Raw genomic sequence first — 26,818 nt, 5'->3', positions numbered from 1 at the left:
AACAGAACAGAGCCATCAATGAAATCCAGAAGTTTTCCACATCAAACTCAGAACACAGAAATTCTTCCCATACTTGCTAAGATGAAAAGACTGGAATAAAGATGGCCTATGTTCATACAAGTGTGAACAGGATTGCTTTGCTGCCTTTCACTCCACATTACTTACAGAAAAAAACCCAAATTGTACCACCATGATTATAACTAAATTCACAATCACAGAGCTGTCCTATAATCTAAAGAAATGGCTCAGTTTCCACTGGCACAGTGGATTCGAGTCTTATTTGTTAAATTCTTTCTGACATCAACATTGTATGACAGAATTACTATACATCAATGGTTCCTCCCTAACTCCCACTTCTGAGCAACAAGGAAGCAAGCTAACCCTGCCTGAAGTTCTTTTCGAGCTGTTACCACATGAATGTTAAACTAACAACAAGCAAAGCCCTGCTCATCTCCTATAGGCTCTTCAAACCTGATGCTTTGCATTCCATCTGCCATTCTGACTTCCCTAACTGGAAGGATACAAATGGTTTGATACTTTAGGTATTCCTATCTTCCATATATAACCTGTATAACCTATAACTCCTTTCCGTGTTTGATTTGTAACTAACAGTAATACTTATCCCCCCTTAAGTTATCAAATTTTTCCATTTATCCTCTGCACAGCTACTTTATAAGCTTTGATCTCTCTCACCTTCTAATACTACATATCATGACAAGCCTAGCATCACTCAAAAGAGATTTTATTACAAGAAAACACCCAAGACATCTCTTTAGTGTGCATCATGACTTCAACTTTTGAGGAAAAAAAAACCCTGCATAATTAAATTTGTCATTTCAAGAATACTTATGTGAAGCACTGCTTTAATTCCTACATTGAGCTCAGCGAGAACAAACTCAACAAAACAATAGCTGCATTTCTCTGAAGACTTCCAAAACACAGCTTTAGAAATGTCACTCACAAGAATCATTGTAACACAGGTCTTCCCCTCTGCCACAATACTGTTTGCCCTTGGTTCGTAGGTTGGCTTTTACAGGACAATCATCACTGGGCTTGAGAATGAGGCTGAACACCTGTTTTCCTGTCCAGAGTGTTACAGGCTTAGAGAAAGAAAAAGACAAGAATTAGAATTACAGTGGTTATCCTACAACTATAGTAAAACAGCAAGCAAGGATTGTAAAATTGTTTTCTATAACAGAACCTTTCTGTACTGAAGTATACTTGCAGAAGTGCATAGTAGCATTCCTTGGAATAGGAAAATATTATGCACTTTTTATACACAGAAAACCACTGACTGCTGAGTGGTTATCCTTTACATAAGGGTATGTGCATATACTTAGAGAAACATGGTCTATTGCTCCCTCTTACTGCCATGTTTCCCTTTCTGATAAGAAATGGAAAAAAAAAAAAAAATGCTGCTGCTGTCATTTCCTTTCTCAAAGAGGTTTCAACACTTGTAATTCCTTCGTTATATAGTGCCTTTGGTTTAATTTTTTGAGGAGATTAAATTCATATAATTATGTACTCCCCTCAGCTGTAGCTAAATATAAGTAACTGTCACAGCTTGTGCTAGAATTATTCATTTAGAGTGACAGAAGCAAAGAATCACTGCTCTTGGCTATTAGCTAAATTTCGTATCAGCTTATAAAATTCACATTAGATACTGCCCATAAATGCTCTGACCTTGTTTTAAATTAATATTATTCCCTAGGATTTCAATTTCACTTTCTGAATTTCCCCTGTTATTATATTAGTTATTTTGAAATTAAAGGTATAAAAATGCATATACCAATACGAAGTATTTAATACATTTAAAAATGTACCAAATTCTTTCCAAGCAATACTGGTTGCCTCAAATACAAAATAAATCAAATACAGACACCTTAAAATATATGTGAATTAAGGTTTAACAGACCCTAATCAACTAAGTGATACTACAGCTCTCTTCAAAGTTTGTGACAAATACACAAATATTCTGCCATTCAAAATACATACTTTGTCTACATGATGTAACAAACAAACACCCATAAAAAAAACACAAAACAAAACAGGAAAAAAAACCAACAACAACAAAAAAAATCACATCACATAACACTCATCTTCTTAAACATATTGCCAGATTAACAACTAAAGCATATTATTTCACAGGTTTAATATCTCCTAAATCTGGGACATTGAAACCTGGTACTGTTGAGCATTTCAGGACATTACAGGCACGCAACGAATAAGGTAGTTTCTCTAGCACGAGTCTGCACAAACCCTCATTGCTTTGAGCAATGAGTAAAACTGCTTTGAGCAGCCAGTAACAGCGAAGTTACTAAGAACAATGTATCTTCTTCTGACTGCTAAAAGCCAAGTGGTCTAAGTCACTGCACCTAGACAGTGGCAAGGATATGTTTGAACCTTGAAGGAGCTGTGCACCTGGACTGCATCCATGCAAGTTCGGCTTTGTTCAGCAACATGAACCATCAAAAGCTTTCCACATAGATTTCACCCTGAATTCTGATCCTTGCACTTTACAAAGATCTCACGCAAAACTAATGTCAGAGAACACAAGAACTGTCTCTGCTCAGAACATCACCATGGGTCAAGAACACACAAGGGATAAGGTCTTAGTAACAGAAGAAAGTATAGTTTGACAAACCTTCAGAATTGCTGGAGGTGGAAGACGAACTTTAATCTTTTCATCCTTGCCAACCAGAATAGAAGCAATAATTTGGCAGGCTTTGGCTCGATCAAAAAAGGTATCTTTTAATGTAAGAAGATAGGCACCTAGAACATAAAAAATTATTAATGTGACAGACTAAAATAGGACTAAATTTAAAAGCTATTGCATATTCAGTATCAATTTCATTCTAACACTAGTTACCTACTTACTATGCAAAATTATAATAGTTTAGACAGCTTCAGTTGCAAATCCTTACCAGAGTTGCTTTTTTTTTTTCTTATTGCTCCACACAGATTTCTAAAACCTGGAACAAGTGCATTTCTACAACCTATTGTCTCTCTCAGACTCTATCCAATAGGTAAAAATAAGGCCTTGGCATTAATTTTTGTACACTTTCTTTCTTATATTACCAAACATCCATTTTTTGTCACAGAAACATTGTAAAACATACACAAAGGTAATAATAATTGCAGCTACCAAGGTAAATAGTATTAGGAGAGATTCTAAGGACATATTTTAGACTAACAATGGCCTTACTTTCATAATGTCACTTTGACTTGTGACTAAAGCTTTTTAATTAACGTAGAAAAATTCTGGAAAAGAGGGAAGCGATTTTGAAGGAACAACTTTTAAATCACACAGTTCTAAAATAAACTTACATACACACCTGTGAGGAAATCTTGAATAGCAGCAATAAGAGGCTCTCCATTTCTTGGTGTTACCAAGTTTGCTTTAGTCTGTGTTATACAAGAAACAAACAAAATCCACATTTGAAGACACTGATATTCCATTTCAGAAGGAAGCTTACCATTTAAGATAGATATTTTAGCAAAAACGGTCCAAGCTTATTCGAAATCAAAGTAGAGCTGTCTTCAAAAAGACAGGAAAAGTAAACTAGAAGTTTCAGTTCACTACAGTCCATAAAAATGTAAAAATGTAAAATTGACAGTTAAGGAGTAATTTCAGAATAGTTACTGGATATTGCATGTTCTACTTCCAAAGCAGAAGTTGCAATCAACTTCATGTGTTTGGTAGGTTACTGTTCAAATGTGACTGTGAGAGGAAAAGAAGATAGCTGTGAGAACCCAAGAAGCAACAAAAGAGGTTACACTCACTCAAGGGAGCCACTGAAATATTGCAGGTTGTGTGGTCCCCTACTGATACAAAATAACTAAGCTAGCTTCTTCTACCAGCCCCATTTTCTTACATTTTTCTCATACTGCTCCAATTAATCAACCTCATCTATGCACCACAGATTTCCTGAACTGTTCACATGCCTGCACAAACCCAAATCACGCAGTTGGGGGTAGCAGGTGGAGTGGGGATGGATTCTTTTTAAGCTTGCAAATCAGGTCAGCGAGCCAATACATGCTGCTGCCAATAGCTGTGTTGGTATGTATGAAGTAGCAGTGGCATTCAGTCTCCCTAAAGGAACAACGCACTGGAAAATCTTCATATTGATGCTACTGGCCTGTCCTGGGTTCAGCAGCAGCAGTCAGTTTTTCTCCTTCTTAGTAGCTGGTGCAGCGCTGTGTTTTTGACTTTCGGCCTGGGAACAGAGCTGATAACACCGATGTTTAGACTGACCAAGGACTTTGTGAGTCTCATGCTCTGCCAGGGAGGAGGAGAAGCCGGGAGGAAGCAGGGACAGGACACCTGACCCAAACTAGCCAAAGAGGTATTTCATACCACAGTGCGTCATGCCGGGGGATGTAACTGGGAGCTACCCGGAAGGGCATGTTCTCTTTTCTGTCGGGCTCTTTTCCGGAGGGCAGCATCGTATTTTCTTCCCTTGTTATTTCTCTTATCATTATTATTATTGGTGGCAGCAGTAGTGATTTGTGTTATACCTGAGTTACTGGACTGTTTTTATCTCAACCCGTGGGAGTTACATTCTTTCAATTCTCCTCCCCATCCCTCTGGGGGGGTGGGGGGGGAAGTAGACTGCGTGGTTCTAATTTACAGCCAGGGCTTAAACCACGACATGGCCCTACTTTCATACTACAGATCCCTCTTTATCTACCCTCCCTTCTCCCATTTTCCCCTGCCCTAAAGATGTACTGTCTCCTACTTTCTCTTGCAAACTGCTTTTTTCTGGTACAAGCAGGCTATTGCTGCCTCATTTCCAGTCGGTCTGACCACCTGCAATTGCTGGGCTGTCAGACCAGAAAGCAGAGTATGTATCATGTGGTAGCAATCACTAAGGACAGACAAGCAGAAACATACTAGTGACATTACTTATTTAAAACCCACAGTTTTTTCCACAAATGCTAAATGTAAGTCTATTAGACTGATCTTATGTTACAGTCCTAATTTATTATAAATTCCCCTTAGCAAAGTTTTGAGGCAGCTTCACATTCACACGAGCCATACCCAGAAATCTTGATAATGTTTCATATTTCACATGCAAGTTCAGAAATACAGGGCTTGGCCCATCTGTCACTAGCAAAATCCCAACCCCAACATTATCTACCTTACCCCCATTAAAACAAGTGCTTCTGCTTTTGCTTCTTCTGTTTGAGGAAGATGAAGGTTCATCTCATCTCCATCAAAGTCTGCATTATATGGTGTACAGACGCATTCATTAAATCTGAATGTCCTATGAGGTTTTACTCTAGCCTGAAAAAAAAACCAAAACACAATTGTGATGCACAAGCAGTCAAGTGTGCTAAAAGATGAAAAGCCATACCCAAGTGCTTCCTTGTAGGCTTTATCCTTTCTTTTTTTTTTTTAGAGACATGACTCAAAATCTCCTATTATAGATTTTAACTCAACCAAGAACTGACAGAAATTGTACTCTTTTATACAAATTTAGCTAATAACTTCGAACATGAAGAATTTATACAAAGCATAGAACACAACACGCTTTCTGGACATCACATCAACTATACAAAAATGAAATGTTTACGCAAGAACACACACAATTACAGCTTATAAACACAATTGTCCAGACACACCACCCAGTTAAGCATCAATTCTCAGGCAAAAGCACAATTGCACCATACTCATGCTCACTGCCACAAAATGTTGCAGAAAAAGCTGTTTGTTTTCATGCATTTAAGAGAAACAACAGCAAATGGAAACCACTTCACATTCAGGGAAGAACTACCTGTAAGTGTGTGCACTTACAATGTGAGCCATGATGCTCAGCTTATGAAGAGAGGGTTGCCGGTTGAACAGAACTATGTCACCATCTATAAGGTGTCGCTCCACAATGTCACCGAACTTCAGTTCCTGGGCCATCTTTCCTCGGTTTCCATATTTCAAAAATCTTATATAGTAACATGTAATAATGGAGTTGGAAGAAATAATGTCAGAAAGACAGACAATTGAAAAGAAATTCTATGCTTACAGTGCAAGATCTTCCATTAGATGTTGGAGTATTTATATTGCAATAACTACAAAACAAAACTGGTGTGGATTGCATCTAAGCATCAGCCCTGCTGCTAATTTAAATAATTAATGTATTTATGACATTAGTTAACAAAGCTACAGTTATAAGTACAAGTAAGAAAAAAGTCTATTTATACAACCAAAGAACTTATTTCAATAGTATCAGGGAGTACAGGAAATTTAAATCATACCCTAACTGACTACAGATTAGCTCCCCTATGAATACAGACAGTATAATGTGCCCCTAACTACCCATTTTCTTTTATGTCTATACTACACCCTCTGTCATAAAACATCCCACAAAAGAATCTAATTGCAGTTCATTATCAACACTACGTACACTTAAGTCCAAATATTACCTGAAAAGAAACAGTATACTAAACCAGATGTAATACTTTTTTTTGTTCCTACTCTTTATCAAAGATTCTAAATATAAATTTTAATCCTTGTAGACATAACTTTCACACAGCAGTAAGAACAAGTTGATGAGGAGAAATAAAAAGCGAATCATTGCAGATAAACATGATACCTTTTCATCTGTGTGTGCCTCTGCTGTATAAAGTTGGCTCCGGGATGAACATCAGGACCATTACAGACAAGTTTCCTCATAAAATTAATATTTGCTTTGTTCACCTGTTGCATAAAGATTTTAATCAGAAACAAATGAAACATGGTTCAGGACCTCTTGTTTTTGCTGGTGGCTTTTGCATTTCCAAATTTTAGGCTCAACTGACAATTCCCTTCACAGCCTCCAGCTGCTGAAGGGAACAGGCAGAAGGAAATACAGGAAGAAATGTAAGCCAATCTTAGAGCTGAACATTAGCTTGAAATTATATTAAAAATCTTGGAAGTAAGTGCAGAAATAAATATATCCAACCACTCCTCAGACAGGTAAATCAACAAACACGTGAAGCTATGTGTAAGTCCAAAAAGCAACAAGCAAAATTCTTTTCTTTACATTACACCATATGCCTTCACAGCACCTGCATATATTCATTTAGCAGCAGCAACTGAACTGGCTAAGTGTCACTGAGTGACATTTTGAACACAAAGCAATACATTCATGCCCTTTACATTCATTCCTTTTCATAGTAAGGCTATAAAGCAGGACAACACTGAAGTCTGGCTAAAATTAAAAAAAGGGGGCATAGAAAAAGTTTTGGTTCTATACTACTTACCTTTTCAGGAAAGGTTAGTATTTTAGCAACATGAATAGGCACAGCTACTTCATCTATTCTTAAGTTAGGATCAGGTGAAATGACTGTTCTGCCAGAGAAATCCACTCGCTTTCCAGACAGATTGCCTCTAAACCGACCTAACAAAATAAGCAAGTGAAAAATCTTGGTTAAAAAATTGGTTTCAAAATGTTATCTGTTAAGACAACACATTAAAATACCTTTCAAGGTACATCAGTGAAGCGCAATACACTAGTAGTGGAGAGATGTTTTGCATATATGTGGCTTTATCAAATTTAAAACAACTTTCTGGACACACCTTGCTTTCCCTTAAGTCTCTGAACAAAACCTCTGGTCCATTTTTTAGGTGCCATGTTAAGAGGAATTCCTGAGAGCTCACTATTAATGTACAGGGCACACTGTAGTTGAAGAAAATCCCAGTCTTCCATAATCATCTGTGTTTTGGCTCCTGATATCCTATGCTAAACAAAATAGTCATCCAGTTAGAAAACAAACATTACAACACATATTAAACTAGCAAAAAATTTTCTGATACAACTCTTCTTTTGAAAATAACATTAAAGAAACCTTCATACATTGGAATGAACAAGGCAAGAACTTGGTAACACAATGCATATGCTACAGCATAAGGCCATTCACAAGAAAAAATTTCTTTTGACTAGCACTGGCTTGAGACAAATGTTCACAAAACTACATGTTTGTTTAAACTGTATTTTTCCCAAATCACTGAAGTTAAGCTAATACAACTTCACAGCCAGGAAAATCACTAGCAGATAATTTTTCAGTCATGGAAGAGTTAATACTGTCTTGATTTTGTTTGCCTAACAAAAGACCAGTTTTTGAAAAGCCTGAAAAGAATCTGGCAGAACTATTCTTCTAAACAAGTGATAATTTGTCAAATTTACTTCTAGTCTCAATTTGATAACCATGCTAACAGAAACCTGATTCCTTAGGAACAGATGGTGGAATAAAGAAAGGAAAAAGAATTTACGGATTAGTAAAAGAGGAGGCAGGTCTACATGAAAACCAAACAAAAACCCAAACAAAAGCAAATAGGTATAATGTCTTCATGTAGAGTGACCACTCAAAGAGTCATTGTCATGGAAGGAAAAAAAGAAAAGAGATAGGAATAGAGAAAAAAGAAAACAAACAAACAAATAAACAAAACCCACCAAAACAACCCCATCTACCCCCAAGCCAACCAACCAAACAAGAAACAAAACAAGAGATAAGTTTATAGGTCAGAACTCATACAAAAAAACATTTCCCATAATCCACCAGCAGATCCCTAGCAGGTCCTATACTGCAAGCAGCCAGTCAGCCAGCTCCATTTGAAGCAATTTTCTTTCAGCAAAATACCAAATGACATAGTAGAGTACAGACCGCTTGCTAGATTGTAAGCAGTAAGAGAAGTAAAACCACTTGCTATATTCAATTCTAAGGCAACAGCCTTTGAGAGCTTGAAGAATGGCTCACCTTTTTTATTACATCATTGAGAAAAATTATCTCTGTCAGTTTCATTGTCAAGTCATCTTCATTGGTGCCAGACTTCAAGTCACTCACGACAGAGGGTCTGATACACAGTGGAGGCACTAAGAGTCTTGTGAGGATCAAATCTGAAGGTTTACCAGCTTCTGGGTTCATCAGAAGCAGAGGGATGTCTTCTGCTGGGATTCTTTTAAAGAGGTTCAACACTACTAAAGGATTCAAGTTTTCCTATAAAATCAATTGGAGAAAGGGGAGAACAAGCCATCACATAACAGTTTCAGTGCTTCCCTCCTCCTCTCATTTACTGTTTGTCCAGAAATAAAATATCTTAAAAAGACAAATAGGTAAGAACTATTTACGCAAACAAAACATAGCTTTAATCTATTTATTCCAAATCAGTACTTTTAGTGTCTCAGACAATAACTTGCTTTACTGTTTCCTTCCTTTTTTTGCTTATACATCAGTGTTTGCTTCTCATCATATTACTATCTCTAAAGAGAGTATTTCATACTTATTTGACAAAGCATCTCAAAACTTCTTACAACAAACTTACAATATATTGTAATAATTTCATTTGTACACATTCACACTCACTACAGTCCTTTCCTGACTATTTTTAAAACTTAATTTCTCGCTTAATACAGCTGCTACTGTAATATAAGAAATTGCAGATATTCACTACTTTTTCTGTTAAATATATATCCTGAGATTTTCCCAGCTTGCAAAGAGCAGAAGGAAATAAACTGCACAGTGCAAAGTTGAATGAGACAAAAAGGTTAGATAATTAAATCTCTCCTTTCCAACATCAAGTACTTCTGAAGGAAAAAAAAAAAAAAAACGTAAATCATCTTGAAGTGACAGTAAACCTATATGTACGTGCTTCCCTAGTTTTGAGGCATAACACATGAAGAACACCCCTTTCTTTATGCCATAAAGATATGTATCATTACATACTAAACCTAAATTTTTCATTTTAGCAAGATTAACATTACTGCAATAAACGCAAACATTCTTCAAGTGTCTTTCGGTACACGAAAATCTTGGACCACCACAAGCTTAAGATGCTACATGGAAAACCTTTGAGGACTTTTATTTCACACACAAAAACCATCAGACAAATTAAGTCATAAGAAAATTCACCTGAGCTCTTCCCAATAAGGGTTCTACTTCTTTGTTATGTTCTATGGCAGTTTCAAAGGACTGTAGAAAAGTAGACAGGACTGGATCTACAACTTTCTTATTGGTCTTGTACTTTTCATGTATTATTTTCAACAAACCACACTTCTTCACAGTTCCTGAAAGCAAATAAAAATGGGTTGTTTTGTTGTTTTTTGGTTGGTTTTTCGTTTAGATTTTTTTAACAACCAAAAACAAAAAAAACCCCCCAAACAAATGAAACCCCCGGAACTTAAAACAATTAAGCTACAGTTCCAAAACCAGTTAAACCTTCAACCAACAGAATAAAATAAAACTTCATCAGCTTTATTAACCAGTTTTCTAAATTCAGAAAAGAAGAGGACAATCAGGTCATGCCTCCCTGTATAACTGGCTTGGTGTGCCTACATTGTAATGTGGTTTCTGAAGCTGAACACAGGTAGTTTTGCCTACACTAACTCAGCTTTATCTCAGTTACAGAAGTTCCCGTACTAACCCCAAGACTAAGATGTGCCATTTTACATCATCCTACTGTCTTCTAAAGTAATTTTGAAAGTGAATTGTCAGAAAAATCTGAGAAATATTTTCATATCATGCAGGTAACTTTATTCATAGAACTTCCACAGACTAGAACAAGTGCTTTCCAATCTCTATTTTTACTGAAGTATGTTGACCTACCACATAATTGCGTAAATGCCTATTGTTTGTGCCTCCTACACGCAGCAGTGGCACTTAGAATGAAGCAGCTCATTCTCTATTCAGGCTGTTGATCAGCACAAACACCACCAAATTTTCATGAGTTAAACCCAAAGTTTTAAATTATGAATTAACTATCTACTATGAAACTGCAACACTGTAAGTCCTTTAACAGCAGAATAACTTGATCAGTGTACATGAGTGAACAAAATTAAAATATTTGGGAAAACAAAGGTGATTTTTTTAAGTTACTCTGCCCTGAATAACAAATTCCAGCATATTCCAAGATCATCACAGATCAAACACTGCCAAACTGCAGAACATGCCTTCCTAGAGGATGACAAGCACAGCTAATGTTATGAAAGGTAACTTTATATAATGATGAAAAAGTAAGTTCACTCAAAATTAGAGAGTCTATGAATGCTTCTATGTTAAGGCATTGATCACTGACAATAGCTCCCAAGATGCTTAAAAACATGTAAAATGGGTATTTTTGCCATTATTCAAGTTTCAACTATTGGCTACCACCATGACACAAAACAAGCAACTAGGACAATGTCTAAATGAGACGCAAACAAACATAACCAGACATTAAGAATGCCATTATCTGTTTCTTAATGAAGGCCAGAGAAAATATCCACTAGCTGTGGAATGAATAAGCACATTCAAGCACATTTAATAAGCACATCATTTTGATGCTGCCAAGGTAAAGACCGTCACAGTAGACAACTTCACTAACCGCTAATGTCAGCACTCACCATTAAAGGCACCACAGTAAGGACAAGTGTTCTTCTTCCGGCACTTTTCAGACACTTTCTTTTTTAGTCCTCTCTTCTGAAGATATGTAAGGCCAGGTCGCTTGAGGTAATCCAAAAACTGTTTCTTTTCTTCCACTGACAGCATGATACGGCAACAGGTTTTGCAAATCATCTTAAATGTAAACACACATAAACACAGTTGTTTAACAGATACATTCACCTCTTCTACTGTAACTTAAGTTCTTTAGCGGAGTGCAGCTTTTTAAAATGAAATACTATTGTATGGTTGAAAGACCAATTCATATACTTTAACACACAGAAAAGTACATGGGAAAAAGAAAAAAAACAGTCTATGAGACAAATCCTTATTTAACTTCTGCAGGATCTTAAAAAAACATATAAAGAAAACAGCTTTGATTCACTGGAATGTCCTAAAAGGCAAGTTACACTGCATACATTGAATTCAAAGTACTAATTAAAAAGAATAATCAGTCTGAGATTACATTTAAAAAATGGATGTATTTATCTCACTAACTCTGGTATTTAAAAACATTTATTTCATAAAATACAAGATATATAAAAAGTTTATAATACAACCTTAATTTGGTCTCCTCAATTACTCTTTCAGATCTTTTTAGATACTGACAACAAATCATAATTCACGCTTACCTGTAAGATGCCTATCACAGCTTTGAAGTATCCAACATGAAAACATGGCAGTTCCAAGTCAATGTACCCATAATGACCTAAACAATCAGCTAGATTTTTTCCACAGGTTTCACAGGGACGATCTTTTTCACTGGTTCCCTTTGTGAGAAAAGGAATGTGCACACAGAAAAACAAAAAGAAAACACATCAGCGATAATCAACTGAATACATAAAAAATATAAGAGTTTTTAAGCTAGTCAAGTGTCCTCACAACAGACCTACTCCTTTTTCCCTAGCATTAGAATCATAGATTCATAGAATAGTTAGGGCTGGAAAGGACCTTCCGATCATCTAGTTCCAACCCCCTTGCCGTGGACAGGGACACCTCACACTAAACCATGTCATCCAAGGCTCCATTCAACCTGGTCTTGAACGTTGCCAGGGATGAAGCATTCACAGCTTTCTTGGGCAATGCATTTCAGTGCCTCACCACCCTCACAGTAAATAACTTCTTCCTAAACTTCCCCTGTTTAAGTTTGAACCCATAACCCATTACAGTAGCATTACACTCATTCCAATGCAAGAACGTCTTCCACACACAGCCCCTACTGATATCAGAGAAGTTACACAGCTCTTGCAACTGATCTACAGCCCACTAGTCTATAATATAGCATTTTGTAGATGGATGTCTCTTAGTCTCCCAATAACCTGGCAGGAAGAACATATCACCTGCCTCAAAAGGATGCTTTCCTGAACTCTGCAAAAGCATGAAGAAAGTAGCTGCCACTGCAACTAACGCTCTGCGCAAATCAAACAAAGACACATTTGCACCTATGTTGGATTAGCAGTAAATTTCAGCCATTCCGATTTATTTATAATAATTTAAAGTAATTCCACAAAGAGGGTATGAAAAAAACCCAAAACATTTCTCACCATGCGATGGTCAAGTACTCCATACTGCAGTGGAGAGTGGTGGTTGTCCTGACTATACAAGTTTTTGCTAACCACTTGTATGTGAGCTTGCTGACGCATCTCTTCTGGAGATTTCATGCCAAAACAGATGTGGCTTCTAGAAGGGGAAATTTCACAAGTATGTATGTGCACATATATATGCAGAAATACTTATAACTACGGACATACACACACGTATATATTTAAAAGCAATGCAGAGGTGGCTAAGTTGATTCACAATATTGCTGAAGCAGGTTCTTCCGGAATTACTTTAAAAAATGGTACTGCTTGCAGCGAGTTCGTGGCTCTTATCTGGGATATTTTGGGCAGCCCTACGGTGGTGTCCGTGCATCCGTTGCCCACTTCACTCCTCCCCTCCGACCCTGGCCAGCAGCCCGAAGCAAGCCAAACAAGCAGTGCTTGTAACACCACAAGCCGTAACGCCAGCCACGCTCCACTCCCTGCACACTAAACTTCTTCCCAGGACCGTCCGCAGCGGCTGGGGTTCACCACCACAGCCGCCCGGCCCAACCCGCGACACCATCCTCTCCCCCACAGCTGTACAGCCCCCTGTGTTGCCAGCCGGCAGCGGAGCGGCCGCCCATAAACCTCCCACCGCGCAGAATGCCCTACGAGCAGCCCCACTCACATCTTCTTGGCCACATCCGTCTCCCGGAACTGTTCCTTCACCATGGTGGCGACGGACAGGACACCGCGCGGCCGCGGACACAGGCTCCCACCCTCCGGCCGGGCGACACGCGGCGGCGCAAAGGCAGCCCGCCCGGCAGCGCAGAGCGTCAGGAGGGCAGAGCAGCCTCTACCTGCAGCGCCACCTGCTGGGGCACGACTAGGGTCCGCCCGGTTCCTTCCCTGAGGAAGGCCGTCTGAGCTTCGCCGCTGCCAGCAACACCGCCTGCACAGGGCCGCCTCTCACGGCCGGCTCACACACTGACCTGCAGCAGAGCCCGCGGGCATTTTGCTGCGCACCATGGTACTGATACAGTCCGGCCACCACCACTCCCCCCAGCGCTGCTGCCGCCCAGTTCACTTCAGGGCTCTACACTGGGTTTCCTCTACCGCAGTCCTGTCCCTGGCCTCAGCCAACAGCAGCAGAGCAAAGCAGAGATAAGCGGGACAGGACAGCAAAACCGAGCCCTCAGCAGCACCAGTACGCAGCGGGGAAGGTCGCCTCGCTACACAGGGTAGAACCAGCTCAGAGACAGCTCCCTACCGCCTCAGTGCCCCTCAGAAACACAACCACAACCCCCCACCACTTCCTTCCGGGTCTGGCTTTGAAACAAACACCCCATACAAAACCCCGCCCCAAGTCGAAGGACCCCTCACTGCCTTATGATTGGCCGTGGCAAAATCTGCCTTCCTTTTCTCGCTCGCTGGCAGGGAAGCCGCTGTCAAGATGGTGAGTGTGTGATAGGGATGTGGGGTAATCCGTCCTGTATTCCTGCCATCCTGTCCCCAAGGGGCTCCCCAGCTGCTCGGCACTGTCACGCCGGTCTCCCCGTAGCGGGTTGTAGGGCTATGGTTAAAACTCAGTGGAGGCTTAATCCCCCCTTTGAACCAGGACTCCCACGGCCTGGCTGAGGCGCACTGGGGCCGGTCTGCAGTGGCGAGCTGCGGGGTGTGGGCCGGGACATATGATTGGTCTGCTGCGTGTTCATGCTGCTGACTGGTAAAAGCAGTCCTAGGCTTTCGTAGAAGCGTAACACTGTGTTTCTCTTTCAGTGTTAAAAGCACTCGTGTATTTTTATGTACCTGTCATACTCGACTTAATTTTATTCCTATTGTCTGAAAGCATTAAGGAAACAGTAATTTACAAGGGTTTTTTACGGAAATTCCTGCATTAAGGAAATAGTAGCAGATAGGTTTTTTAAGGAAACTTCTGTATGGTGTTGTGTTGCTTGGGCTTGTAATCTATATGTTTCATTAAAAGCTGCTTCAGATTTTCAGCATGGTAGAGGTATGTTGCTGCCTGTGTTGTCTGGAAAGTGGAGGTCAGTTTGTCGGGTTTTCAGTGTATAGGTGCTTTTGGTAGCCCAGGATCAGTCCATCTTTGGTTGTTAGTTTACTGTCAGTATCCATTCTGAGAGACTACTGGCTGTTGCTGTACCTCTTTACTAAGTTTGAATTGCATGTGTAACTATTGCTTTGTTTTACTTTGTCCTCTTTTGCAGAATGACACGGTGACCATCAGAACCAGGAAGTTCATGACAAACAGGCTTCTTCAGCGCAAGCAGATGGTAAAATAATACAGAAAATTTGTCTTTTATTATATGTGTGTTGATTTTGGGCTGCAGGTGGGTTTTAGCCATTCTAAATAAGGGGCCCTTAAAACCTCAAGAATTCTTGTTAGAGCTTATAGGTTTAAATATGTTGATATATACTGAGGGTAAGTCTTGATGATCTAAAGAGCTGTATTGTCATTTGAAGTTGTGCTAAGGAAGGTGTAAACTGGATATTAGGAAAAATTTCTTGACTGAAAGGGTTGTCAAGAATTGGAACTGGCTACCCAGGGAAGTGGTGGAGTCACCATCTGTGGAGGTATTTAAAATACATGTAGAGATGGCACTTAAGGACATGGTTTAGTGGTGGACTTGGCAGTGGTTGGATGTTCTTAAAGACCTTTTCCAGTTTAAATTATCCTATGAAGCAGGAATATTAAGAACGCTTTTGTATCAAACTAATAATATTTTCTACTTCTAAGGTAGAGTAGTTCAAGTGTTAAGCTTGCGGTGGGGCTGTAGTATGTGGCTGTTATACTGGATAGTGACCTTTTATGCAATTTGTAAAACTTTTTTCTTAGGTGATTGATGTTCTTCATCCTGGGAAGGCCACAGTCCCCAAAACAGAAATCAGGGAAAAGCTGGCAAAGATGTACAAGACAACCCCTGATGTAATTTTCGTCTTTGGCTTCAGAACTCACTTTGGTGGTGGCAAGACAACTGGCTTTGGCATGATCTATGATTCCCTGGACTATGCAAAGAAAAATGAACCAAAGCACAGGCTTGCCAGGGTAGGTTCTTTTCCAGTAACTTGAAAACAGTCATGATGGATTTGAAGTTTTTAGTTGTTCATGGTGTACAGATGTAAAAGCTGAAGCTTTCTGAAAGTACTGTTCATGCATTTGGGGTTATATAGGAGTTCTTAAAGTAGCATAGATTAGTTTCTGCTCGCGAAAAAGGCTGAGTTTTCTTTATTGTATACCATAGGGGAACTTGGAAGGCAAACCTGATGTTACCAGTGATGTTTAGTAGTAATAAATAACTGACCACTGTTAACGAGTCTTAAAGAAGGATGAGAGATGGGGCTGATCCATGTGCTACTTCAGTGCTTCTATTCTGTGTCAAGTAGCTCATTAAGTTAGTGAATTTGTCTCACTATTTAATTGAAATTTTAAATTTGAAAAGTATTTGAAGAGTGCAGAAGTGGAACTTAAATTCAGTTAGTATCAGTGAAGCAATGTTAAATGCAACTTTTAACTGTTTTTTAATAGCATGGCTTGTATGAAAAGAAGAAGACTTCTAGGAAGCAGCGAAAGGAGCGTAAGAACAGAATGAAGAAAGTGAGGGGCACAGCCAAGGCAAATGTTGGTGCTGGCAAGAAGGTAGGATGAGAATATCTTTAAGCTAGAGTGGGTGTGTTGCCTGTGAAATATTGATCAGAAATTCTTCAACGCATTAACATTATTTTTCTTCCATTTCTTTTACCTGTTCTACTGGATAACAGAAGGTAATCTGTGTGGTATTGTATAGTTAATCAGCTCAGTAGCTTAGTTTTGCTCCTCACTGCTGCAAGCTTAGTTGATATAACACAAACCAGTGCTTCTTAAGTGATTTTTCTTATGTGTCACTTGAGCTAAAGTTAAACTTTCATAAATCTAACAGTATTGCTCTAATCACATAACTTAGTTTTGCAATGTACAAGTTAGATAATCTTAACACTAGTTACTCAGACTACCTAGATATCTAATGCTTATTCCACCAAGTTACTGCACTGCAAGTTACTCGAATGCAAATTACTCTAATACTTATTCCACCATTGCTATTTCTGGTGTTACTTATAGAGAAGATTTTGGTATGAATATGTGGTGATGTAGGCAGTGAGGACTGTATATAGACAAAAAAGAGGTAGAATGCCACCTTCATTCTGGGTTTAAGTGACCGATTCCTGGGATAGTGGAGTTACCCTCTGGTGGGAGCTTCCTGTGCTGTGGCTGAAAATTGATACAAGTGGCTTGGAGGGAAGCAGAGTTCCTCTATCATTAAACAAAAAGCCCACCCAAAGTAGCCTGGATGTAAAGACAGTAATTTTCCTTAGTACCTTTCGTTACCTGAAAAATTCTGAGTAAGCTGGGCAGCTAAGTGGGTTTTTAAAAGTTTTAATGAGGAGAGAGAGTGATGTGTTTTGATCCTTAGTTCTATAGCTGCTTAAGTGCCTTGACATCTTGAATTTTCATAATGCTCACCTTTGCTTTTTCTCTACTTTCTTGGAATTCTCCATCAGAAATGAAGTATCTAGCAGGTACTGAAAAAGAGCATGGATGTGGTGACTGAATTGTACATCAGTGAAATGTGTGTCCATCCTTTTGATCAAAGCACTGTACTGCCTTGCATACATGCATGTTTGCTTTAAACTTGCTTCTGTCCTGTAAGGGTTCAGATAACCACATATGAGCTTTACTCTGTGTGACCTAGAAATAAGATTTGGCTTGTGGTGAGCAAGACTTCCTGAAACTCGTGAAACAACATTAAAATAAGGAATTCTCAGTGAGAAGAAATCCAGGAAACTCAAAGCTACTGATTTGAGGCAATTGGTTTAGAATGCCTCAGGTTCTGATTCAAAGTAGTACAGTGCAGTTGCATGTGTAACTTGATCTTTGTGTGAAAGTAGATGTGCATCGTTATGAGAACTAATTCACATCACAGTTTAGTGCATTTGAGGTGATGATTGGAAACAAGACAATTCTCAGCATTAAATTTATTTAACTATTGCCGTGCAGTATTCCACGTTAAGACAAATTACAGAGAAAATCGGAAGTCTCTGAAATTGCATTCTTAAGGTCTATGTTAAATTCTTGCCATCACTGGATGGAAATAAACCAGTGCAAACTACTAGATGAGAGAACTTCTATGCTAGATAAGATTTGGAGACTTTTTCCTTTTTACTTTAATACTGTTTTAAAGTTATACAAGTCTTTACAGTATAACAGCAGAAATTAGCACTTTGTATAGTAGTAACTAATACACACTGTCTTGTCAATGTCAAGGGAGTAATTTAATCTTGCACTGATACTGGTAGTATGGAGGAACTTCCACACTTTGAAACTTTTGCATTTGAAGGTAGCTGTTCTTGAATGTTAATGCAAAATGGTTAAATGATTGGCCTTGAATTACTGAAGCCAATCCAGTTCATCGAAATTCTCTTAAACCATATAAACACTTAAGAAATTTAAGGTCAGGATTGCAATAGAGCAGATGCGGCTTCTGTATCAAGTGCTTCTGAAACTAGCATTGAATCTCAGTAGCGAGTTGTGGTTTTGATTAGAGGCTTTTTTAATGTCTTTGAAAATGATCTTTTAGTTGATAAGCATGCATGGCTTAGATCTTGTTTACAACTTTTGATAGTCTTTGTGTCCTCACATTAAATTAATTTATGTGCTTTCTGGAAAGCTTGATTGAGAGGTTTTGTGCTGTAACACAGAAAAAAGCTTGTGCAATCCACTTGCATGTTAAAGCTTTGTCTTTGAAAAATGCATGCTTAAACAAAATGGTGTGACCTTCTTTATCACAGTCATGTGGAGGAGTTTTTAATAGGAGTCTCTACAGTCTGAAAACTATTTATCTTGGAAATGTGTAGGCGCTTGTTTATGAGATGTCTTCAGGTAAGACTGTTCTTGTAAGAGTTAAGTATCACATAGACATGAAAACTATTGAAATGGTGATTTGTATTTTAATAGTTTTTCTTGAACTTTTAAGTCAAACATCGACTGTGCTGATGTCTGACTGTTAAAGTTTTCCTTTGGTGTCTCCTTCCACTTACTACTTCAGAATTCCCATTCCCCTGTAGTTTCAAGAGAAGTATTTTGAAGTAGTTCATGTTACTTAAAATGTTACGTAACTCTAGGGTTTGCGGAACTCGCATAAAAGTTTGCAGCAAGTAGATGTGAATGTTCCTGATGTAGCATTTGTATTCAGAGCAATGACCCATATACTCTGCAATATTAAAATGCAAAAAAATCCAAACCTTTCCCTACCTTTTAATGTCACTACTGTAGTCATGACTGCCTTTGACATGAGAGCCTCCCAATCAGAAATGTTTTTTTAAAAAACCCGGCTTGATCAAACAGAAGTGTGGATAGATAGGCATTTTAAGCCATTACAGCCTGTAGGTATAATTGAACATGCAGTTGCATTCTGAGCATTATTTAAGCTCTAAACACTATTGTTAGGTCCTATATTGAGTTTGAGGGAGTGTGTGAAATCTAAATCTTCAGCCTCTCTACAGTATCAAAACTTTGAGGTTTTTCTATCACATTTCACTGTAATAATTGAAAAAATCATATTGTTAGTGTCCATAAAAAGCCTCAAATCTCCGTCTTCTGCAGTAGTAGGATTTAGATTAAACTATTCTCTAATTAATGTCATTTCTTTTTCAGTAAATGAACATTCTGCAGATGGAAAATGGATAACAGGTATGACTTTAGAATGCTTTGTAAGGGTAGACATTGAGTAGTCTGTAGTCATTACAATGACGTAAGTCTAATTGATTTCTGAAAAGATCATTGGTACTTGTGCTGATACGGAGACCAGCATAAGAGTGTAAGACTAAGAAAGACTTAAGTATTTACAAATCACTTACTACAGCAAGTACAGTAAGCACAGTAAATACTGTGCTTACTACAGAGTTGATACTTTTTGTGGCTTCCACCTACATGCAGTAACTGATTAGTATAAAGACTGAAATAATAAATTGGGCAGTTTAGATATACTGTTGCTAAAACTGTTGATTATTTAGTTTTATTGTAAGCAAGGCTTACATTTTTTCTTACATTGATGTAGGTGTGCTAAGGAAAGGATAGTACACCTTGGTTTTTATTATCTCAAATAGATTGAAGTAGTATGATTCCTATTTTGAGCACAAATTTCTTATAGATACTTCAAGTAAATTCCCTATTTAAAAAATCATAATGGTAGACAAGGCTTAGACTATTTTTTTAAGTCTTTTCTGCGGAAGCATATGTGAACTGGACATGTTGAGGGCAGTAACTGTTACAGACAAAACTCTGGGTTTACTACAAATGGTCTGAATGACTCAGTTCAAATCAAACTGGGAGCTGATATAGTGAGTATAATGTTTCAAACATAAAATTGTCAAAGCAATTGCAGCTTGTTGAGCTTTTCTGTAGAAATGCTGTAATACAGGCACTCATTTATTTTCACAACAGTACTGTGAAATTTTGAACCCTGTGTTCTTTTAAGAAAGGCAGTGTGGTTCACTTGACTTGTTTGGGAGCTAGGTTTTGTAAAGGTATGACTGTAACAATTGTTTTAATTATGTGGCTCTGATATATCTTTTTCTTTACAGACTACATTGTTCTATGAAGAACTACTCTGGAAAGAATATGTTCATCTGGCTTTAACATCAAATAAACTGTCAATATAATGCTGGTTTGCCCTTTTTGATTTGGAAGCTACTGTTCTGTAAAGGTTGAGAAATTCAAGATTGGTGCACTGCTGACACTATATTAAAATCTTCTCGTAATTAAATGTCTTCTGTTTTGAGTATCAATTTTAAGTGAATCAGAGCTTTCTGCAGGTAGTAGTACAACCTAATTCTAAGCAAGCAGTGTAAGTTCATGGAGACAGGTATACTTTTGTCACCTGGTGTTCAAACTGTGGTTTGGAAGGTCCTTTAAGTTGTGCTTGTTTCACTACCTATTATTATATAGACCTGTAGAAGGTAGCTGAAGGGAGGGCAAAACATGTAGAGGGATACTCAGAGCTGCATAGTTTCACAGTTAAGATTTTTGCTAACGAGGGAGTCAGTCAGTCATGTCTCTTGTTCCTGTGTTGTCAGGACAGGCTCTAGGGTCTGCCTCTGGTCTGCAAACTGCAGTATACATTTAATTTTCATCTGGTAGTGTTAAAGAAGTCATTAAGATTGGAATAGTGGCTGGGTGAGGCATGCTGTATGGTAGAAGTATGGGCATTCTGGTGCAGGTGTTTTGAGTAGCAAGCAAAATAGAAGTTTTATACATAAAACAGACTGCGTGGCTCTAGCAGCTGAACTGATGAAGGCTCTGACTTGATTATTATCTAAGTACAGTATTTACCTTTGTACTAAGGTAGTATATTGTAACACAGGGCATTTCTAGTGTTTTTGGTAAAACCAAAAAACTCTGAGAAATTAAGTGTTTGAAAGGGGACTACTTGAGCTAGTGAGGTTGCTGTATTCTGCGTTCAGCAGCATCACACTTTTATCTGTACAGTAAATTTTCAGTACCTTCTGTTGTAGTGTTTCTGCCTTCACTGAAGTTAGTAACTGGAATCAATAGGCAGTTGCTCTTGTGAAAGGGTAGGTGCTTCAGTTTCTTCTTAAGCATATGTGAACTAGTGGTGTTAGACTAGGGATGGTGAAAAGCGGTAACTTCTAAAATAAGATCGATTCTAAAGTCCTGTGGAAGTTAAAAGGCTTTTTTACTTGGCAGACCTTCAAGGATAGGTACCTCTTGGATGTTCTTCCCAAAGCTTCTAAGTATATTAAATTCTGAAGAATTGCTAGAGAGGTATTAAAAGTGGGATTTGTGTGCTTAGATACAGGATGTGCACTGAACTTTTGAGTCTGAAGATGTGTTTGGAGTAGGTGGCAGTAAATTTCTGAAAACTGAGAAGATAGTAAGGGATGTGGAACAAATGTAAGGCATAGAGTTAGAAACTGAATCTGCTTTAAAGGTAATACCTTCAGTAAACCCTTTCTGTACCTAATGTTCAAATCAAAAGAGAGGAGTCATGCCATTAAATGTAATTGAACAATCACTAGAGGGTGATGTGAACACAGCAATACAAATACAAGTAGGACTTGGATAACATTTTTTCATAAAATAGGCTGGAAGAAAGCCAAATTGTCCTCTGCCAAAGAGGTCAACTCCTTTGAAAATATGCATCAAAAATAGTTGTGTTTAGGATCTGAAGCTTTAAATGATATTTTTATTTTTATGGTTCTTTTTTGAATTTAATGGAAACCATCTGTTTCAGTGAAGACCGTACAGTTAGTATTTTCCAAATGTTTGCTACTTTAAAGCTTTAGAGTGCTGGCACAAATTCTAGTTGCTCTTTTCAGAAGCCTCCTTACCTTAGTTTTAAGCAGGCAACAAGGGATCTATAAATAAAGTGCTCGCATAAAGGTATAGGCCTTGCATAGTCTTGATGTTTTGACTTTACATAGTAAAAGGTACTGTTATAAGAGGGCACGTACCTCTTCAAACAGAACTTAGTTTTGGAGTTGCAGTAATAAAGGTTGCTTTCTTCAATTCTGTAATGTCTTGCATGCTATTCATTACAGGCTCATTTATGAGGTACAGGAACTTTTTGAAGGAGATGGAATGAAATAGGGTATCTTACTGCTTGGTGCTGTGATTTGGTATTTGATGCCCTGTTTTGGTGATAAGATTGACAGCAAAAAATACCTAGTGAATCCACAGAACAATTGACTTGTTACTTGACGCAGGGTTCTGCTATAACCGTGTATCCATAAACTGTACTCTTGTTGTGCAGTATGAGGCATTAAACACAAAAAAACAGGGAGGGGAGGCAAAATGACATTAAGTGATCTAGAATTAACTGATCAAATCGGATCACCCAATACTGATTTTTCCCACTATTCTGCAATATTGTATATTTATGTGTCTATTTTGTACTATAATTCCACCTGGAAAATGGCAAACAATTGAGTAGTCACCTGAAATCTTGGTGCTTCAACAGTCTGAAGACATAAACAGCTCTCTGTGTGAGTTTCTGTTCTGTCAACATTTTGCCTTCATACACTACAGATTTAAGCAATGTGTAGCAGGTGTTCTGTAATTCACAAGTTAAATGCACATCATACTATGAAGACTCTAGGTTAATCCTCTTTCCTGTGGGTGCTAAACCAATCAAGTGGAAAGCATTGATGAACAGGAATCTTCACTTTTTTCCCTACTATGTGTTGAAGGTACCCTTTTATTTCCTGCTGATCTCGGCACACCCCATCATCTATAGGTAATAGTTTTTGTCACTGTTGCCTGTTTTTAGACTTTGGCCTGTCTCTCTTATTTCAATATACCAGGTATTTTATCTATTTGATGACAGGTTTGGAGCCCAAATTAGACTGTGAAGGCTTTTTGGAGAAGGAACTTCTAAATTAAATCACTGAGTAATCTCAAATTGATATATATGGAAAGACTTCTATTAACTTTTAATAGCTAGGAATTGAGTTGTATGGGATTTTTATGGAGGTTATAATTACTATAGAAAATGTTGGGTTGGTTGTTTTTTTCCTATAGGAAGGACTAAAACTTGTGTAGCTAGACTAGTATAGTTTTTCTTTGAAACACTTAAAAAGCTGTGCAGAAGCCTTAAGGCTTGACTTCACAGTATCACAGTATGTTAGAGATTGGAAGGGACCTCAAAAGATCATCTAGTCCAATCCCCCTGCCAGAGGAGGAACACCTAGATAAGGTCACACAGGAATGTGTCCAGGCGGGTTTTGAATGTCTCCAGAGAAGGAGACTCCACAACCTCCCTGGGCAGCCTGTTCCAGTGTTCCGTCACCCTCACTGAGAAGAAGTTTCTTATCTGGATCAAGCAGTCCACCTTCTTCCTGAGGTTACACCTCTGTGTTCAGGTTGATAAAAGGCACAGCCAGATATTGGTGGCTTTTGTCTGAAGGTGATCGTAGTCTATAAGGCAAAAGAAACTACAGGGAAGAAAGATTTACCAGGGAAGCAGAGTCTGATTGGAGGAGCAGAGATTAGTGTCTTGGCATCATAGAAAAAGATTACAACTGTAATACAGATGAAAGATGCTAAAATTTGGCATCACCTGGACAATGAGATGGTTTCATCTAGGGAGCAGCTTCTAACAGGCTTAAGAACAACTGTTTAGGGAATGAAATGATTCTGATATCATCAGTGGCTTGAAATAAGTGAGGCACAGTATACCATGAGAAGACTGCTGCACTTAGGCAGAGGGATAAAAGATTGGTGTGGCTTCTCATTGCTCATAGAAAATGGGGCATGTAAGGAATAAAGTATGCAGGTCACTAGCAAATCTATTTGCAGCAGTCAAAAGAAATTAACTTGACCGTAATATTCTGGTCAGTTCCTGTACAAAATTGATTTTAATGTCATTGGTTTCCTACACAGAGGAAGTAGAACATTGTCCTGTAGCAGCTGTTGATTTGTATAACAAGTTTGAAATTCTAGTTGTGAATGCCTCCTGCTCATGTGCTTCTGTTTGAGTGAAAATAGATACAGAGAGCCTTTCTTTAGATGGATGTTTTGGTGTTGCTAAGAGACCAGATGAAAGTAGTTAGTGTTTATGCTCTGAATGCTGGCAAAGTTTCATATGAGCAGGAGTTTTTCAGTATGAGTGGCAAATGTTTCTTTTGTTAATCATTTTCCTAACACAACAGCAAAAAGACTAAGTTACTTCTATGAACACATTTGTAACAATGCCACTAAGACATAAAATGGAAAGGTTTAAGTAAGCTTTGACAAGTCAATGTCAGGAGTAGGTGCATCCTGGAACATTAATGCTTTGGACTCCTTTGCTTTAAAAGGATTAAGTAGAAATTTAGTCTTTTGTTTGCTAATATTTGTGAATGATAGTTACGTGTTAAAATCCCCTGTGGATTTTTATCCTCATCTGGAATTCATAAGTTTCCTCCTAATTTTAGTCTTTGCTTTCTGCAAAGGCTGTGGCTAATGAAACAGCTGCAGAAGTGGCTAAAAGGCATCCTGTGAGCTAGAAAATAATTGTGTTTTTTCTAAGAGCTGGCCATCATCAGCCAGGACTACTAATAAAGCTCCATCTTCTTTTCCAGTTACTGCTGTTCATACATGGAGATCCTAAATAAGGTCAAGTAGCATGCTGAGGCAGAAGAACATTCAGAGCATCTGTGTCTTCTCTTAACAGAGTAGATGTTATACAGCCAGCAAAAACTGAGAGTGGTGCTTCACTGGGGCAGTCTGTACTTGTGTTCATTGGGTTAAAATACAGCTTGTTATCTAATGAAGCTGGCCAGACTGCAAACTCACCCGCATTAGGAGAAACATGCTTCACTGCCTTTCATGATGATCTGATTTGATTGTAGTGGAGCTGCTAGCCTGCTATCATTTTCTGTCAATTTTTGCTAGCCTGTTTGTTAAGCCAGGCATCATTTGGGTTGATTTGATAACAGGTTTCAATCACTGATAATAAAACTTTTCTGTGACAGATGACCCCAGATCCATATCTACTGCACAATGTTGGCTGCAAATAGAAAATTGGGACTGTCACTTTCCTTTTTTCAGTGTTTTCTGTCTGGTTTAATAGACAACGTAAAAACCACAATAGGAGTGGGTTTATATTTTTAAATTAAAAGGAGGAAAAAGCGGAATTTAAAGATGTTGGCCAATAGTTCTTGCATTGCTTATTTCACTGTTTGCTTTATAGTTTGATGGCTCCTACTATAGACCAGAATTTAAATTAGGTCTTTTTTTGTTTGGTTGGTTGGTTGATTGGTTGTAAAGCAAGTAGAGGTGCATTACAAAATGCAAGAGCTGACAGAATTCGTGTTTTAAGTATTTATTTTAATTGATCAGTTCTGGTTATTGAAGAAAGTCAGGTTGATCTAGACCCTACTTCAGGGCATTACAAAAGTAAAGACTAATATAAAGACCTAAGATTGAATTTTTTTCATATTCACACACAAATATTAAACTTTTATAGTTTTGAGGAGTTAATGAAAATTACAGTATGTTTTGCCTAGCATTTAACTCCACAGTGTTTGTTTAAACATACTCTGAAGCACTGTACAAATTCATAAACCAGAGGACACATGGTAAAATTGAATTGTCCAGACTCAAAAAAACCTGAAAAGCAGACATCTGGCGTTAAACACAGAGTAAGTACAATATGCATCAAAATTTTGTCTTACTAATTTCATACTTATTTGTGACTTGTGCTTTAAAAAAACCCCAAGCTTTCAGTGTAGTAAATGTTTGCTTTAAAACACTTTTTAGTTTAACAGTAATCTCTTGGCTCATAGCAATACTTAATTAGCATGGCGTATCTGGTGACTTGGGTGAAAGTCTCACTGTAGGAAGCTCTACGTGAAGCTTACAGAAGCTCTAATGCAGTGCTGGACAGACCAAACCTTGGAGGGTCTCCTGAGAAAAACCTGTGCTGGTATTGAAGACAAGTGCAGTCACTCATAGGTCCCAGCAGGATGTTAGCAGACAGTGTTACAAATCCCTATGAGGCTGGAATGCTACAGTATTCCCACTTCACAGATGAAGCACAGAAAGGTAAAGTACAAAGATATTTAAGTACCTGAGTGTTTTAAAAGTAAGTACAAATGTACTTCTGTTCAAATAAATAGAATAGACTTATTTCAGTTGGAAGGGACTTTGAATGATCATCTAGTCCAAGTGCCTGAGCAATTCAGGGCTGACAAAGTATGTTAGTAAGGGCATGTCCAAATGCCTTGTAGACACCAACAGGCTTAGGCATCGACCACCTCTAGGAAGCCTGGTCCGGTGTTCAAACACCTTCTTGGTAAAGAAATGCTTCCTAACATCCAGTCTAAATCTCCCTTGATGCAGCTTTGAG

At 38.2% G+C, this 26,818-nt stretch overlaps 2 protein-coding genes across 3 annotated transcripts in view; one reads left to right on the top strand and one right to left on the bottom strand.

Moving 5' to 3' along the window:
- The window catches only part of POLR3A (RNA polymerase III subunit A), a 39,649-nt gene extending 25,475 nt beyond the window's left edge, over positions 1-14,174 (bottom strand). For both annotated transcript variants that reach the window (XM_080621932.1, XM_080621933.1), the window contains exons 1-14: positions 13,603-14,174; positions 12,936-13,071; positions 12,024-12,161; positions 11,355-11,526; positions 9,886-10,040; positions 8,734-8,973; positions 7,556-7,718; positions 7,240-7,376; positions 6,591-6,694; positions 5,798-5,939; positions 5,147-5,287; positions 3,336-3,405; positions 2,645-2,772; positions 962-1,100 (exon numbers count right to left, since the gene is read on the bottom strand). In XM_080621932.1, the coding sequence (XP_080478058.1) occupies positions 962-1,100; positions 2,645-2,772; positions 3,336-3,405; positions 5,147-5,287; positions 5,798-5,939; positions 6,591-6,694; positions 7,240-7,376; positions 7,556-7,718; positions 8,734-8,973; positions 9,886-10,040; positions 11,355-11,526; positions 12,024-12,161; positions 12,936-13,071; positions 13,603-13,646 (1,909 nt within the window). In that variant the 5' untranslated portion in view covers positions 13,647-14,174. The remainder of the gene's footprint in view (positions 1-961; positions 1,101-2,644; positions 2,773-3,335; positions 3,406-5,146; positions 5,288-5,797; positions 5,940-6,590; positions 6,695-7,239; positions 7,377-7,555; positions 7,719-8,733; positions 8,974-9,885; positions 10,041-11,354; positions 11,527-12,023; positions 12,162-12,935; positions 13,072-13,602) is intronic.
- Positions 14,175-14,286: 112 nt separating this feature from the next.
- RPS24 (ribosomal protein S24) lies at positions 14,287-20,734 on the top strand. The gene is made up of 6 exons (XM_080621934.1): positions 14,287-14,370; positions 15,143-15,208; positions 15,772-15,981; positions 16,462-16,572; positions 19,624-19,659; positions 20,553-20,734. The coding sequence occupies exons 1-5, from the start codon at positions 14,368-14,370 to the stop codon at positions 19,624-19,626; spliced, it is 393 nt and encodes a 130-aa protein (XP_080478060.1). The 5' UTR covers positions 14,287-14,367; the 3' UTR covers positions 19,627-19,659; positions 20,553-20,734.
- The last annotated feature ends 6,084 nt before the right edge of the window (positions 20,735-26,818 follow it).

The sequence above is a fragment of the Psittacula echo genome (genome assembly GCF_963264785.1).
Source record: "Psittacula echo genome assembly, chromosome: 6".
NCBI lineage: Eukaryota > Metazoa > Chordata > Aves > Psittaciformes > Psittacidae > Psittacula > Psittacula echo.
This window is presented reverse-complemented; position numbering and strand designations above follow the sequence as displayed.